Consider the following 16,311-nt stretch of genomic DNA (forward strand, 5'->3'; position numbering starts at 1 on the left):
TTGGAGTCAGGTAACATGATCCTTTGTTTCTCTCCTTTGTTCTCAAGATCACTTTTGCCTTTTGTGGTTTCAAATACATTTCAGTAATTTTGTTCAATTTATTTGAAAAATATTATTGGTATTTATTTTGATGAGAATTGCATCCAATTTCTACAACATTTTAGGCAAGAGAGTCATTTTGATTATATTGATTCTCCCCCATCCATGAGCATGGGATACAATTCCATTTTCTTATATCACGATCTAAGCCCTTTAATAGCATCTGCAGTTGTCTCCCTTAGTTATGTATGTTAATTCCGAGATATTGATTCTTTTTGAGGCAATTTTAAATGGAGTTATTTTCTTAATTTCTATATTCAAAGAAGGTGACTTCAATTTTCTCTTTCTCAAAATATGAATGGGTAGGAGGACATGGACAAAATAATCTTCAAAGGCTCAGCTCACTATAAACCATAATAATGTTCCCAATCTATACCCAAGAACTCATTCATAAAACAGGTAGTAGAGAAATAAATAATGGCAAAGTGGCTAAGACTGTACACTCTGGAACCTTGGATATTACTTCTTGAAATTCCTACTTATGTGACTTTGGGCAAATCACTTAAGTTCTCTGCACCTCTGTTCCCTCACAAATGTGGTTAATAATAGTACTAACTTCATAGGTTTGTTAAAAGGTGTAACTAAATTAATAAACAGAAAATGTTTAGCAAAGTGACTGGCATGCTCAAGTATTTCATAAACATGTGTTGCTCTTATCATTATCTAAGAGCACTACCTACTTGTTAATCTGTAGTCACAGAACTTCAGGGAGGCTGAACCCCTATGAGCAAAAGCAGCTGCAGAAAACAGGCAACTAGACCTGCCTTGAGGTCTTAGACTCTTCCTTATCCTCTGAGAAGGGAAAATCTCTTCCCATGGTTCTCTTAAAACTTCCACTGAAATTCACTTCTTGCAAGTGTACAGTGTTTTTCTTTTTTAAAAATAATTATGTTCTTGAGCAGGATTTTTTTTTTGCCTCCTTCTATTGCAATTGGAATGGTCCTGATTATAGAAGGTGTTCATTGACTGTTTTTGCTAGAAAATATTCTGTAACAAGTTTGCAGTCTCTTATAGTAAAGCTATATCACGTAAGTGAGAAAACAAAATAAACTAGGGTCTGGGGAAAATCATAATGCTAACTCTTCCCAAACTCATTATTGTAAGGTTGCACAGTAATGCCCAATAATAAGAATTTTAGGAATTCTTATTAAAATTAAATATAAAATTTATAATCCCAATTTTCATTTGCATATGACCCTTATTAATAGCAATGAATGTGTACATTAATAGCAATCTAGAGAGTATATCTGAAATTAACCCACTTTGTAAAATATATACATATGATTTATATATATATGATTTTGCATACATATATGTGTATGTTTTCTTATACAGACACACAAATATATGCATATGTCCATGAACATGTGTTTGTACTTTGCAGATACAGAAGAATTCAAAGGTTTGTACACCAAACTGTTAGGAGCGTTTATCACTGGGAGATTGTCTCATTTTACTTTATGCATAAAATAAATAAAAGTAACCAACAATCACCAAAATTATGATGATAATTATGATGATGAAGATAAACTTTTTCTTAGTAATTTTTCATACAAAAATCAGATTTAACACTCGTCCCTCACAGAAATGTTTGCACACAGTTGAAGGATGGCTAGAGAAAACAGTCAATGTTGGGCCTAGGAAATCAGCAGATGCTAATAGGCCAGCACTTAAGTTCTCCTCCCCTGGGGAGGATGAAGGACCAACCAGGCCTTTGCGTGGAATTGCATAACTCCTGGATTCCAGATAACTTGGAATTTGCTGACCATTTAGCAGTCACTGTACCCTAATACTTGGTTGGTACTGATGACTTCAATCATTGGACTGAAAACAAAATTGATGGGGCTGTTGAGGTTGGATACAGAGAGGCACAGTCTCTGCAGTGCTGGCCAAGAAGCCTCTTCAAGAACTCTGCTTCCAAGACCCAGCCATTGGTTAGAGGGTGGGCAGTGGCTGGAACCAGTTCAGGGAAGGGGAAAGATCATGGGTTTTGCTGACAGACAGCCTTGAGTTTGCAACCCTGCTTGGCAGAGTATTGTGTGATCTTGGGCAAGGTACTGAAGCTCTAATAAGCCTCAGTTTCCACTGTTGTAAAGTGGGAGTGGTGTAGCAGGAGAATCCAAGATACCGGCATGCGTGAAGCTGTTCTCTTTACATACAGTAGAAGTTCAGAAAATGATGGTTAGCTCTTTCCTGCCAGTTACATGAAAATGATCAAGTTTGTGTCTGGCGTGTATCTCCCTCACTTTTTCTGACATCACATCTACACTTCCCAATGTCTGAAGAAACAAAAATAGTCCTCTCACAGAAAAGGTTTGGAGCACCCCAGTCGAAGGAGAAATGGATCGGTTAGACATTGTCCCGTCTCCCTGCGTGGACTCTGCTGACTTCTGGCTCTGGCACTGTGTCTAGTCCTTGCTTAGCCCCTGCTGCATCCCTCCAGCTCCCAGAGGGATCCTAAAAGGCTATTCTTCTAGGTTTGACAACTGGCTGGCTTCCCACCTCCGACTATCTCCCGACCACTTGCCTTCTTACCCTGCAAATTACTCAGATGATTCCAAAACCTGGCGCCTTGTGGAGGTCTCGAGGCTGATCAGCAAACACCAAAATGAGATCTCAGACAGGAGAATCTGTGCCTCGGCAGCAGCCCCGAAGACCTGCAGCATAGAGCGCATCCTACGGAAGACAGGGAGGTTCCAGAAATGGCTGCAGGCTAAGCGCCTCACTCCGGACCTGGTGCAGGTGAGTGTGCTGGCCGGGGAGGGGCGGTGGGGGGGGGTTGCAGAGGGACAAGGGTGGGGGGTATCTATCCAATTCCAGTTCACGCTCAGTTTGGAGAAAGGGAGTTGTGCCCAAGTGGGACACAATAATGTCATGAAATGAAGTGGCTTTGACAGGGCAGGAACCAAACAAGTTTCAGTGACTGTATTCTATCTTGGTGACACAAAGATGAATCAGACACAAGCTCCATCCCTCCAGCAGTCTGCGGCCCAGTGGGGTAAGAACACGCAGTGGGTGTTATGATGTCACTCTGTATAGGGACAGAGGACAGACTATGAACGTGGGTCCTTTACTCTCTGACTAGCTGACCTGACACTTAAACCCAGCACTGTCCCACTCTGCCCCAACCCTCCTCCTCCAAAACTGCGCTGGGGAGTAGCTTCTGTATAATCTCAAAGACCATCCCAGCTCTGGCATTCTTTGACTTGGTATGACTCTACTTCACTTATTTAACAAACCCCGATAACTGAGCACGTGCTTACGATCCCCAGGTGTATGCCTTCATTTTCTGTTTCTCAAATGGCAGTGAATCGTGCCTGCTCTACCTGATTTAGTCACGCTGAGGAGCTTACAGATTGTAGACCCTTTAGAAACAGTCCATCACTGTAGAAACATCTGGCAGCATTATTTTACTACCATCACCACCACCACCATCACCACCACCACCGCCACTCCTACCATTACATAGGCCACCTTCTTCAGTTTGTTGTGCTAAAACTTGCTCTACCCGTTTTGTCACCGTGCAGTCACAGGCAGCTAAACAAGCTTTTTTTCTTTCTGCCAAAAAAAAATCCATTAACAACACCCTGTTAAAACACAGCCAAGCCATAACCATTTTTACTTTTCTCAAGCATTCTCCTCATCCACCTTTTCATCTCTAGCAGACATTTTTCCTTTCCTTATAAAAGACAGGTAAATTGGGCCTCCCCTGGTGGCGCAGCGGTTGAGCGCTGGGTTGCAAAGCTGCCCGCAGCCTCTGCAGCTCCGGGTCGATCCCCGGCCACCAGGCGAGGGTCCCACATGGCGCGCAGACCTCTCCTGCCGCCCGCTGCTCCCCTCAGCAGTGTATTTTGTCAGTCTGCCTGTTCTGCTCCCCGCTCTGGCTCTGGTGAGTCCTCTCACCCTCCTGCGCTTCTGACTGTACCCAGTGCTTGTATAAATAAATAAATAAATCTTTTTAAAAAATAAAATAAAAGACAGGTACAGATCAGCAGCTATGTTGCAAGTTCTGGACAAGCCCCATTCCTCTTCCATCCACCAAGCTCAAGGTCATTACCATCCTATTGTGGCTCCTCCCCTGCCTCCTTCCATTTCCAGAGACGCTTTGCCTTAGGACTCCGCAGCATACCCAAGGTGTTCCGTACCCTTTCCACCCTGGCCTCATCCAGGCAACACCCAAACTCCTGCTCTATTCTTCTTCGCAAAACTCACCTGTCACAGCTTAAATGGATTCATTGTCACCAAAGGTGAAGCAGCGGGGGAGGGGGAAACCCAACCCATCCACCCAAAAGAACTGAAAATAGGTGTTCAAACGAGCTGTATGTGAATATTCATAACAGCAATATTCATAATAATCTAAAGGTGGAAACAACCCAAGTATCCATCAATTAATGAATGAATAAACAAAATGTTATATGGCAAGAAGGGATGAAGTTCTGACACGTGTTACAACATGGATGAACCTTGAAAACATTATGCTAAGTGAAAGAAGCCAGACCCCCCCCCCAAACATCAAATATTGTATGGCTGCACTGATAGAAAATAGGCAGAATAGGAAAATCCATAGGACAAAAAGCAGATTAGTGGTTGCCAGGGGTTAATGTGAGGTGAGACTTAGGAGTGACTGTTAAATGGGTACAGGATTTCTTTTTGAGGTGATGAAAAAATCTAGAAATGTATCATGGTGACACTCGCGCAACCTTGTGAGTGTACTAAAGGCCATTGATTTGTGCATCTTAAGATTGTTAAAATGGTGAATTTTCTGTTAAGTAGATTTTACCTTGGTAAGAAAAAAAAGAATAAGCCATAAAAGAAAACCTTCCCCAATCCTGTAACTCCATTCCCTTAGCACCTTGAGGGGAGATGAGCAGCAAATATAATAATTTAATTCACATGAGGATGTAAACAGCTAATACCATTTCACTGTTAACCCTCCAAGAAACCATTTGTGTGTGAAGCCGATATTGTAATGCTCCACACTAGCCTATCCCATAGCTATCTGAGACCTTCCTAATATGCCCCTGGACTCCTCCCCGCTCCCAACTAGTGTCCCAGAATCCTTCTCAACAGTTTCCAAGCAAGCAGTTCCTGCCATGACCTCAGCTAGAATATGAGGTGAATCCTATTTCTGAGTGACCATTCATTCCAGATTTAGCGCAACAGCACTGGCCCATTGTCCTGACAAGCTTCCAGACACGAGTCCTCATTTCTTATGGTTTTCTATTTATATGGGCGTTTCAGGGACAAACTGGAGAGAGATTGTAGGATGGTGATAGAGAGACTTGCCTCATCCTTCGACTCATACCAGATGGCCCAAAGCCAACTCAGCCTACTTGTGCAGCCAGCCCTGGGGAGTCTCTCAATGCAAGACTTCAGTGGGTTTTCCCTGATTCCCTCAAGAACCTCTTTCCAGCAGGGATCTAGGCCAGAGCCCTCAACTGTGCACATCTGCGTGTGTCTGCTTGTGTGTTTTTGAGGAAAGTAAAAGGGATCGAAGAAATTCACAGGTTTGCACAGAGAACTGTCAAGGCAAGAGAAGAGAGGGGAAATGAAGAAATAAAAGGAAGTTGAAAGCAAGAGGGATCTAGCTGTTGCAGGGGTCTCAGGCTTTGACGGCCTGTCCACTTGAATGAAAAGTCCGGGTAATCAACTTAAGAGGCTGAGCCAGGGAGACCACGGCTCCCATCCCTCAGGAACAAGTGTGTAATTTTGATTAGGGACACTGTCTTGGACCACGGGCAGTGAAGGGGGCAGGAGAGGAGTAGGAATCATCAAGAATATAAAACAATGCAGGGTGTGTGTGTGTGTGTGTGTGTGTGTGGCATTTATGCTAATTAAACTATGACTTTTCTCCTCTAAAAGCTGCAATGTTCTGATGGAAATATCCCACAGCCTAAATTATTAGTCCACAAACAGAACCACAGCCAAGACAGCCAGCAAGAGTTTATCATTACCTGCCTGTTCACAAAACCACGAAGAAGGCTGGCTCTGTTATAATGGCCAGTGCAAGATGGCAGCTACCCTCAGCAGCACGTGACTAATGAGAGGAAGCACATATGCTTCATCATGTCCCCTTCTCATCCCCTCTGCTACTAGCAGCCACTTGTGACACAACTCCAAAGACAGTGCCTGGCCCTTCCTCAAGTGGGAACTGACTAGATGGCCGCTAGATGGCAGCATAGAGTGTTCAGGCAGCTTTGTTGAAACAAGGATGGCTGGCAATTTTACTTGCGATGTTTCAATTATTTTTTTAAATGGGTAAGTAAGGAAAATAAGCAAATTAACCAAAATGCATGTTAATTGTTTAACCATAATATGGGTTTAAAGGTAACTCCTAAACAGTAAAATTCAGTTTTGCTTAAGTTTAATTCAAATGTTTAAGGGGAGCTTACAGAATCTATGCTAGGCCCTGGGTAGGAGGGTAGGAAGCTGTCCGAGACAAGCTCCCTGAACTCTGGGAGATGACATCACAGTGTGGGAGGGAGACTATATTTGACTCATTCTGATACAAAGCAGGTTATATGAAGTATTTGAATGAAGATGGAAATTTTATATTGAAGTCACAGCCAGTTTTGAGAATATAAATATTTTTATCGCTCACGAGCTACCAGATCAAGGACCTTTCCAAAAAGTTGCATTCATTACTGAAAAAATAGCATGCCTATATTGATGCTGAAAAGAAAGACAGCTGATTGGTGGCTATACTGTTTTATACTCCTTTAACATTGGAGTCAAAGATAAAATGATTATTAGTGGAAAAAGAAATTTAAGTAACGGCCTCCCCTGGTGGTGCAGTGGTTGAGCGTTGGGCTGCGAATCTGCCCGCAGCCTCTGCTGCTCCAGTTCGATCCCCAGCTGTCGGCAAGGGTCCCACATGGTGCAACAGACCTCTCCTGCCTCACCCGCTGCTCCCCTCAGCAGTGTGTTTCTTCATCAGTCTGCCTGTTCTGTTCCCTGCTCTGGGTCTGGTGAATTCTCTCACCCTCCCGCGCTTCTGACTGTACCCAGTGCTTGTATAAATAAATAAATAAATCTTTTTAAAAAAAAAATAAGAAATTTAAGCAACTAAAAGTGCCTCAGTGATCTCACATAGGGCAAATCCCAGAATATCAGCACACACCCTCTGGCTGAATGGTCTTCAAAAAGCAGAATACCTTCAGAGGCACATCAGGACTATGAGACAGGAGAACTTCTCTATGGCTCTTGCAAGGGCCCATGGGAATTTGAGGATCCAGCTAGAGATAATATGGCACAGATGTGAGCCCCCATAGCCAACTCTTACCTCCTAAAATAGTCTAAAGGCTTAGGTCATTGTCCGTGGGTTCTCACCTGTGCACTCACAATTGCAAGACACCACTCAAGCTCAGGGTGCAGCAACAACAGGGTTTATAAAACAGGAAAAAGTTTTTAGGCCACAAATGGTCAGCTGTCCTAACCCAGATAGTGTTCACAGTGCCCAGTTCCAAACCAAAGGCTGCTCCTGAGATGGAATTATCCCTTTGATGAGAGCCTGGAGCTAGCTTGTGGCACGACAGTAAGTGGTGGACCAGAATCCCAGTCACAGTGACAGCTGGAGGTGACCACGGGTGGTGCTGCTGAAGTGGCACCACAGCAGCCAGCAGCAGCAGCAGCCCAAAGGCTGAACTGGACAGTACCAGACGCCAGACCAAATAGTGCTGGAAGTATCAGGAGGCAGTGGTGGAGGATGGGAAGCAGGGGAGCTCTTAGAGATGGCTGGGCACAGGTCAACAGTGCAGGTCACAAGTCAGCAGGCACTGATGGCAGAAACACCAGTGCCATAGCTCTTAGGGAGCTGTTGGCATAAGCCAACAGCAGATAGCTCTTTCAGAGACCAGGCACAGAAGCAGAGGTCAGGCTGCAGTTTGAAGAGGAAATCAGAGCCCCATGAATCTCCACAACAAATCTGTCTGCAAAGATCTAAGTCCCAACAAATGTGTCTCAAGCCCTCTGGAACCTTAGCTTATATCCCCTTCTGGGGACCCACCTTTCAGTACTCATTGGTCCATTTACAATTCCAGCATGGCATTTAAAAGTGAATCCCCATTTTTTTTTATTGTTAAACAATATTTGCTTCGCCCCACCCCCTCAGGTGTGGTCCCCATAGAATTTCCTTCCCCGAGGCACCCGTGCACCATCACCTCAGTCCCCTGTGCTCCTCCCTCCCTCCCTCTGATCCCTCTCCCTCCTCCTCCCCTGCAGGATGTCTCTGGTTTATAATTGTCTGTTTTTGCTTTGTTGTGTTTTGTACTGTTCCTATTTTTTTTACACTGATGTCTTATTTGGTTCCCCTATCTTCCCATTATAAGTGAAACTATCCGATATTTTTTCTTTCTCCTTCTGGCTTATTTCACTGAGCATCATTCCTTCTAGTTCCATCCACGTTGCTGTGAATGGCATGTGTTTATCTTTTTTTGATCGCTGAATAATATTCCATTGCGTATATGTACCACATCTTCTTGATCCAGTCATCTATTTCAGAGCATTTGTGTTGTTTCCAGGTTTTACCTATTGTAAATAGTGCTGCAATAAACATAGGGGTAGAAAAAAAATAAAAAATAAAAACTTCCTATCTGAAAAAAAAATAAAATAAAGTCAACAGCACTAGCATAACCGCAAGTACTTAGCATATTATGAACTGATATGTTTATAATGTACTAAAACATTAAACATATCATTCATAAAGCATTAAACATATTATTAATAAAACACAGATGTTTCAATATTTTCCCATGTGGATTTAAAAATAAATTTGATGTCACTCCTTTGGATGTCATAGATCTTTTAAAAGATTTGCTTGAAAAAAATAAAACTATATATGATCAAAAAAAAAAGTGAATCCCCATCAACTGTCCAGACCCAACCTATGCTGAACTCGGGCAGGCACTCATTGCCATTGCTGATGTTGGAGCCTGCCAGGCTGGCTGGGGAACTGCCACGGTGCAGCCCAGGTTGCCAGCACTGAAACTTGGAGTTGCCCATGGGCTGCATGCACTGCAGGCCTCTCTCTCTCCACAACTCCCTCTGGGTCAGGTCTTCAAACCCAGCTGGCACCAGGATAGGCCATCAAACCCAGGCACTCCCTGCAGCTGCACAGCCATGGTGCTCCTGTTTCACTTCCAGTCATGAAATTGTTGAGTTTTGAAACAACTAAGTCTCTGAATCATGGTATCTGTTTAGGGTTAAAACCTCTGAAACTTCATCGCTCCAGCTTTTGTGGCAAAGGTTATTTGAAACAGGGTAGAGACTTATTAACTCGTTTACAGGACTCCATGATGTAACCTATGCCAAATCACTGCTCAGAGGAAAACTGGAAATCCACCCAATGTAGTGTTAGACAATTGATACAAGTTTAGTCATTAATGTGAAGGAATAATATAAAAATGGGGACCTGCATGTCAATTTGGTCCTCATTCAGGGCTACCTATAACAATTTAAAAAATTTCCCAGTTTTCTTAGCTTTTACATGGATTACCAAGAATTCTATGGAAGATTAGATGTATACCTTGTCGGTGGACCAAATAGGAAATAAATACATTTGTCCCTGGTTTATATATAAAAGAGCATATGACAGAACAGTATAGGAATTTGTCAAAGATCAAAATATATTTCTGCCCACTCAACCATACATATGTCATAGATGCTTGGGTTTGAAACTTGAAAGTTCACCAATTTAAACTCAAAATATGTACATATTTTGTCCTATCATACAGTGAGGGGAAAGTTACTAACTTCAAAAACAGCTTATTCCTCCTTTGAACAGATAATTAGGAAGTTCACTTCAAATCTGTCTTCTTATATGTTCTTTCACTCATTTAAATTGTTAAATTATTTCAACACCATTGGGGTTACATGTAACATTTCCCCTCCTTTGTCCATACATTCACCTCCTAAATCCTGACTTCCCAGTCTAACTAAACATCTGCAATTTTCTTTCAAATCTTAGTCATTCCCCTATATGGATGCATATAAAATGTGTAAACTTCAACCTCTTCTGCAGCTAAGTTTAATTTTAAGAACAGAAGCTTTTAATTATCCCATTCAATATGATTCTAGATTAAATCCATTAATCTAGTCTGTCAACTTGATTCTGTTACTTGTCATAGTTACTATCACCCCCAACTACATATCATCTTTTTTTAATAATTTTTTTATTTTTTACATCATTGTTCATTAACTACATATCATCTTAATTTTGATGAGCACAACTTCTATCTATGTCCTAGTTATTAATTTACAAAAGTAAAACAGAACAGAACCAAAGAGAAAATCTTCTTATTCTTTGAAAATTAATCCATTAATTGTTAGGTAAACTCAATTAACCAGCTACTAATCATCTTAATTTTCTATGCAGCCAAACTCTCACATCCCCATCTCCTTTATAAAGTTATCATGAGAATTACTGCCTCACTAAAGTCTACATATTCTAAATCATTTGCATTATTCTTTTCAGATATCAAATAACTAATTCAAAGAAAAAAGTTGTTAGTCTAGAATGATTTGATTAATTGAATCCTCAGTAATTCCTTGTCACTACCTCTTCTAAAGGTGCACAAATCATCCTGTTAATAACCTGTGTTAGAATATTCCCTATGATCCAGAAACAGTCCACTAATCACTAATTAATGAAATCTATCCTCTTGCTCCTTTGAATATCAGAAATGGTTTTTTACTCCTTTCATGCTTTCTACATTCACTGCCTGCGGTTCAGCAACATCATTTGCAAGGTTGCTACTAATGTTCCAGGAGGGAAAACTCATTCAGAACGATGAAGCGTTCCTTTACACATTATGGCTTCCCATTCCTATTCCTCACTTTTTGCTCCACCTTTTTCAGATCAAAGGCCCAACACTTGACAAAGACAGGCAAACATTAAGAATGAAAGTGTACCTTCATTTTGTTATTCACCAAAATTCTCCCCATGGCTCTACTCAAAAGGTTTTTCATTTTTTTGTACCTGTAAAATATGTCTTTTTTACGTTTTAAGTCAAAGTATAAATTGTATAATTAAATGCACAAATCTTAACTATACAGCTAGGTATATTTTTATAAATGTTCACTCATGTACCCACCATACACATTAAGAAACTGAATCTTTCTAGAACCTCTGAAGGTTTTTTAATATCCCCTTCCTATCTAATTTTCTTGAGACTATGCTGGTTTTATCACTGAAAGGCCCAATCCATGGAAATCCTTCAAATGGGCACAGATGATCACCCTGTCCATTCCCAATGATTACTATTCTGACCTAAATCACCAGGAATTAGTTTTGCCTGGTTTTGAATCCCACAGTATATACTCAACATGTTATCATGCTATTTATCCATATTGTTGTAAGAATCCATAGCTTGTTTTTTCATTGCAGTATAAGATTCCATTGTATGATGTTGCAACACTTGATTCATTCTACTCTTGATGAAGATTTGGGTTGTATTTAGAGTGATTGTGAATTCAAGCAGTTGCTAACATTCTTATATATGTCAATTGGTGAATATAAGCATATAGAAATGAAAACACAGCATGTACATATGAACAGATTTAGTAGCTAGAACCAGTTTTTCAAAATGGTTGTACTGATTTCCTGTTATAAGTAATAAAAGAGAGAGTTCCATTTTTCCACATCTTTATCAACACTTGATATTGTTAGTTTTTCGTGTTAGTCATCATGGTGGCTGTCTAGCAGTATCTCATTGTGTGGTCTGAATTTGCATTTTTCTCAAAGCTAATAATATAGAGACATTTTTGTGTATTTATTGGAGACTTTGGTTTCATCTTTTGTAACAGAGTTGTTTGCTTTTAATTCGGTCATCCATCTATCTTATTGATTTGTAAAAGATATATTCATATGGCTATAAGTTCTTTGCTACAAATATCTCCTCCCAGACTAGCCTTTTCACTCTCTTAGTTGTATCTTTTGATGAACTGAAATTCTAAATTTCATTGAAGTCCAGTTTGTTAACTATTTTAAGGTTAGTGCTTTGAGCATCCTGATTATTCTATGGTTATAAAGGTATGTACTTATTTACTTCTAATAACATTTACTATGTTATCGCTCATCTATAGTTCGTTATTCTCATGTTTTCTTTTGTGCTGTTTGTCTCTTTTAACGTTAAACTCAGTCAGTAAGTTTTTTATTTCAAATACTGCATTTTGTATTTCTAGAATGTCTATTTGATTTTATGGATTCTAATTCCTTGTTGAAATTCTCTCATTTTCATTAATTTTATGACTTTTCCTCTGTTTTCTTACAAGTTTAATCATAATTACTTTGAATCCCACATTTGCTAAGTCTAACATATGGACTATCTCCAGTTCTGGTTCTACTTCTATAGTTTTTTTCTTAATTATCAATTAGTTTTTCTTGCTTCTTTGCAATTTTTGGTAGTTTTTATTGATGATTGGATTTTAAGGATAATACATTGTAGAGGTTCTGAATTATGTTAATTTTTTTAAGATTGTTGATTGTTGTTCCAGTAGCCAATTAAATGGCTCACATAAACCTAAATCCAGGGCTTCTCAAACTCAGAACTATTGACATTTTGAACTGGATCAATGTTTTGGGGGGCTTCAGGAGAGGGTGGGGTCTCCTGTGTATTGTGGAATGTTTAGCAGTGTCCTTGACCCTGACCCACTAGATGCCAACGGACTCACTAGAAGCCAACGGTGTCACACTCCCAGTTGTGACAACAGAAACAAAAATTGTTTTCATATGTTGTCAAATATCCCCTGGGGGAAAAAAATTGCCCCCAGGTGAAAACCACTGCCTTAATCCTGTTGAGAGTGATTTTAGACGTTGTGAGTGCAGGTCGCTTTCAATTTTGTTCTTAATCCTAGGACTACATGGTCCTTTGCTGCTAGAATGTGGATTTTCTAAGGTTCTATTGAAAGCCCAGAGCGCTCACTAATGTGTCTCGTCCAGACTCCAGCCATCATCTCACCAGCACTATGCAGCCTCTGAGATCTCTGCTCCATGATAGAGCCTTCTCATGTGGATCTCTGCTACCTCTCTAGTGTCCCATCCTACTCCTATGAGGTTTAGGAATTAGCCTAAGATTGAAGGGGAATTATTTCACCTATTCTTCAGGCTCCTTTTCTGTGCCTTTCTCCTTTACAAGACCCTGTCCTCCAAGATCGGCTACTCTGGCAGGCCCGCCCACCACTGCTGCTTCCTCTATCTAGCAACATCCTGAATTGCACCTTGGAAAATGGTCTTAAGGAAAAAAGAGAGTGTGAATACGGGACTCATCTCATGTTCATCCTTTCTTACAAGGATCATTACCCTATGTCCGTTGAACGCCTGCACATAGTTGTATATATTTTGTCCAGCTTCTAGTGCTATTTACAGCAGAATGGCTGAGTCTGATAAAAGTTATTCTGTTATTATCAGAACTAGAAATCCCAGAATGATCTATTCCCTAGAAGAAGAAAAAAATGGTGCTAGTGCAGGCATATATCCAAATCCTAAATACAGCTTTTAAAGCTATCTTTCTTGCTTTTGAAAAAAAATCTCAGCTAATTTTAAAAGACTTTGGCATTTTGGATAGGATTATAATGCTGAAGTGTGAATACATGTGGTTTTCAGTCCAGCACATCTGGAAGAAACAGAGGCCTTACACTTGACCAAGATCAAGCCTGGCATAGAAGCCAGAGGAGAATCAGGCTTAAATAACACAGAGAAGAGTAGGAAAGCATTTTCTATAGAGCACATGGCATTGGTTTGCTTGCTATGGTTTTGGTAGGGGCTGGTTATGGGGAACAAACATGCATCCATAGCAGATTCAATTCCTCAATTGCAAAATGGGGTTGATTAGAGCACCTGCCTCGAGCGGTGCCTAGGAAGACGAAGGAAGCTATCGCATGTGAAATAACCCAGCCCACTGCCCGGAACACAATGGCTTGGTCCCCACTACTCTAGAAACTCTCCCAAAGCATGGAGCACACATGGATCAGGCACTCACGGACTCTGAGGCACAAAAATGGACAGTCCTTTAATTTTCTCTCCTTGCGCTGTGTGCCTATGCTCTCAGCCCTCTGGGGTGGTTGCGGGGTATGGGGGGTCATCTAAGCCCTGACAGGCAAGCTCAGCAACATCCCATCGTGCCTACTCCAGAATCCTGACACCCCGAACCCCACCATCTCTCTGAGGAGTCCAGGAGCTCATCCGGCACCCTGATTGTGGCAGTTTGACAACCACCCATACTATTCTTTGCCAATCTGTGCTGGGCCACAGGCAGAACATACTCTGCCCCCAGCCACAGTCCAGCTGTGATCCTGTGGTAGTGCAACCCAGGAAACTTCAACCCCAAAACATCAGGATGGCTGGGCAGTCTACTCTGCCCGTCCGTGCCCTCTCTAACCTCAAAGGCCTTCGAGGTCCTTCCACCCTGCTGCCCCCCACCCAAGGGATACCAGGGCCCCGGGCTGCTTGGCTGCTCCCTGCTAGGGTGCCAAGGCTCTTCAGACTGCCCTTAGCCACCTACCCCAGCGGCTCGCTCAGCCAGAACTCCCGCTAGGCAGGCAGCCAACAAGCATGTTCCACAGTCACTCTGCCCTGGGACTTGCAGACCTTGGTGTGTGTGATCTTCGAAGGCAGCCTCTCGGAACTTACAGGTCATGTTTACTCGCAGGGCCCGCAATTTACACTTCTTTCATTTAATAAGCGTAGATAGCATTGTGTTCTTTCTGCTCACCAGATGCTACTTTAGTATTTTATATCTATTAACTGAGTTGATCCCATGAACTGCTTAGGGTGCTATTACTAGTACCCCCACTTTAGACGAGAACTGGAGGTACAGAGATCCAGAGTAGCTTGTGGGTGGTAGGGCTGAGTCCACAGAGGGAACCCAGGACCTGTTCTTAACTGTTTCTTTTCTTCTAGAAGGTTCGTTGTTATTGTTCAGTGAGGAGAAAGGTATTGGGAAGGCCTAGAAGGTAATGGAAAATAGATCCCTATCTTCCTAAGAACAAAGCAGTAGGTAATGACGCGTGGCGCTATAACTGGTGAAATGCTGGAAGAAATCAAAAAGGCCACTTGTAGGGGGGCCAGTTCCATCCATTCGGCCTGAGACTAGCACTATATGGAAGGGCTGGGCAGTGTGATGGTGGCGGAGACGCAGGCCTCCAAGGCCTCTGCTGCCTGCTGAGAGTAAGCTAGCTGCCCACTGCCACTTACCTTAACTTCCTGAACAACTCAGTGGCCTCCGCTCCAGGGGGCTCCCTCTTTTCCCCTCCAAAGTCCAGCACCACTTGACTAGTCTCCTGGGGCTCGCTCTCTTCTTCCCCTTCCTCTTGCAACGCTCAGCCGGCACCCAGTCATCACCCTCCCCAGCTGCGGGTCCTGCCAGAGCCCACTTGGCTCCAGAACCCAAGGTCTCCCCTTCCCCCCCCCCCCCCCCCCCCCCCCCGCCGACTGCCTTTCCCCTGTCCCACAGGGCCTGCCCAGTCCCCTCCTGCGCTGCCCGTCACAGCGACTCCTGGACCGCGTGGTCCGGCGCTACGCTGAGGTGGCTGACGCTGGCAGCATCTTCATGGACCACTTCACAGACCGTGACAAGCTGCGTCTGCTCTACACGCTGGCTGTCAACCCACATCCCATCCTCCTACAGGTACAGTGACCCCAGGGGGCCCTGTGGGGGGAGGGGTGTTCGCACAGGACTCAGAGGCGGCCAAAGCCTGGACTGAGCGCTCATGCCTTGGGGCCATCAGCCCCTCTTAGCACCTTTATGGCATTTGGTAACTGTGAATTGGCTGCTGCCGTGGGTCAGTGCCTGGTTGCTGCCCAAGGAAGAGGTTCGGGAGCTCGAGAGGGACACGGGGAGGGGGACGACAGCCACCGATGGTCCCTGAGCCGGCCCTGAAGGGCTTTGTGAAGGAAGACAACTTTGGCCCGTGCTTGCGAGAGCAGTGAGATTGACGCGAGCTCAGGGGCTGCTGCGAAGCCGAAGAACGGCCCACCCGGACATGGGCACCGCAGCGATGCTTAGAAAGGAGAAAAAACTGGAAGTGACGGAAACGTTCGTCAGTAGAGGATTGAAGGGCCAAGGACAGGACAGCGCCCCGGGGCCTGGGGATGCGCTGGTGCGCGGGCCAGGCACAGCGGGCGGCCTTCACGCAGCCTCCAGTCTAGACGCGGGCACGGAGCAAGTCAGCCAACGTCCACAGCAAGGTGGCGCCCAGTCCCAGCCATCAGCCCAA

At 43.1% G+C, this 16,311-nt stretch overlaps 1 protein-coding gene across 1 annotated transcript in view; it reads left to right on the top strand.

Annotated features, from left to right (window-relative positions):
* The window catches only part of DIPK2B (divergent protein kinase domain 2B), a 32,214-nt gene that overhangs the window by 8,087 nt on the left and 7,816 nt on the right, over positions 1 to 16,311 (top strand). The window contains exons 2-3 of the mRNA XM_037512494.2: positions 2,577 to 2,841; positions 15,549 to 15,722. Of these exons, the coding sequence (XP_037368391.1) occupies positions 2,577 to 2,841; positions 15,549 to 15,722 (439 nt within the window). The remainder of the gene's footprint in view (positions 1 to 2,576; positions 2,842 to 15,548; positions 15,723 to 16,311) is intronic.

The sequence above is a fragment of the Talpa occidentalis genome, unplaced genomic scaffold (genome assembly GCF_014898055.3).
Source record: "Talpa occidentalis isolate TD23 unplaced genomic scaffold, MPIMG_talOcc4v2.1 talOcc4.15, whole genome shotgun sequence".
NCBI classification, from domain to species: domain Eukaryota; kingdom Metazoa; phylum Chordata; class Mammalia; order Eulipotyphla; family Talpidae; genus Talpa; species Talpa occidentalis.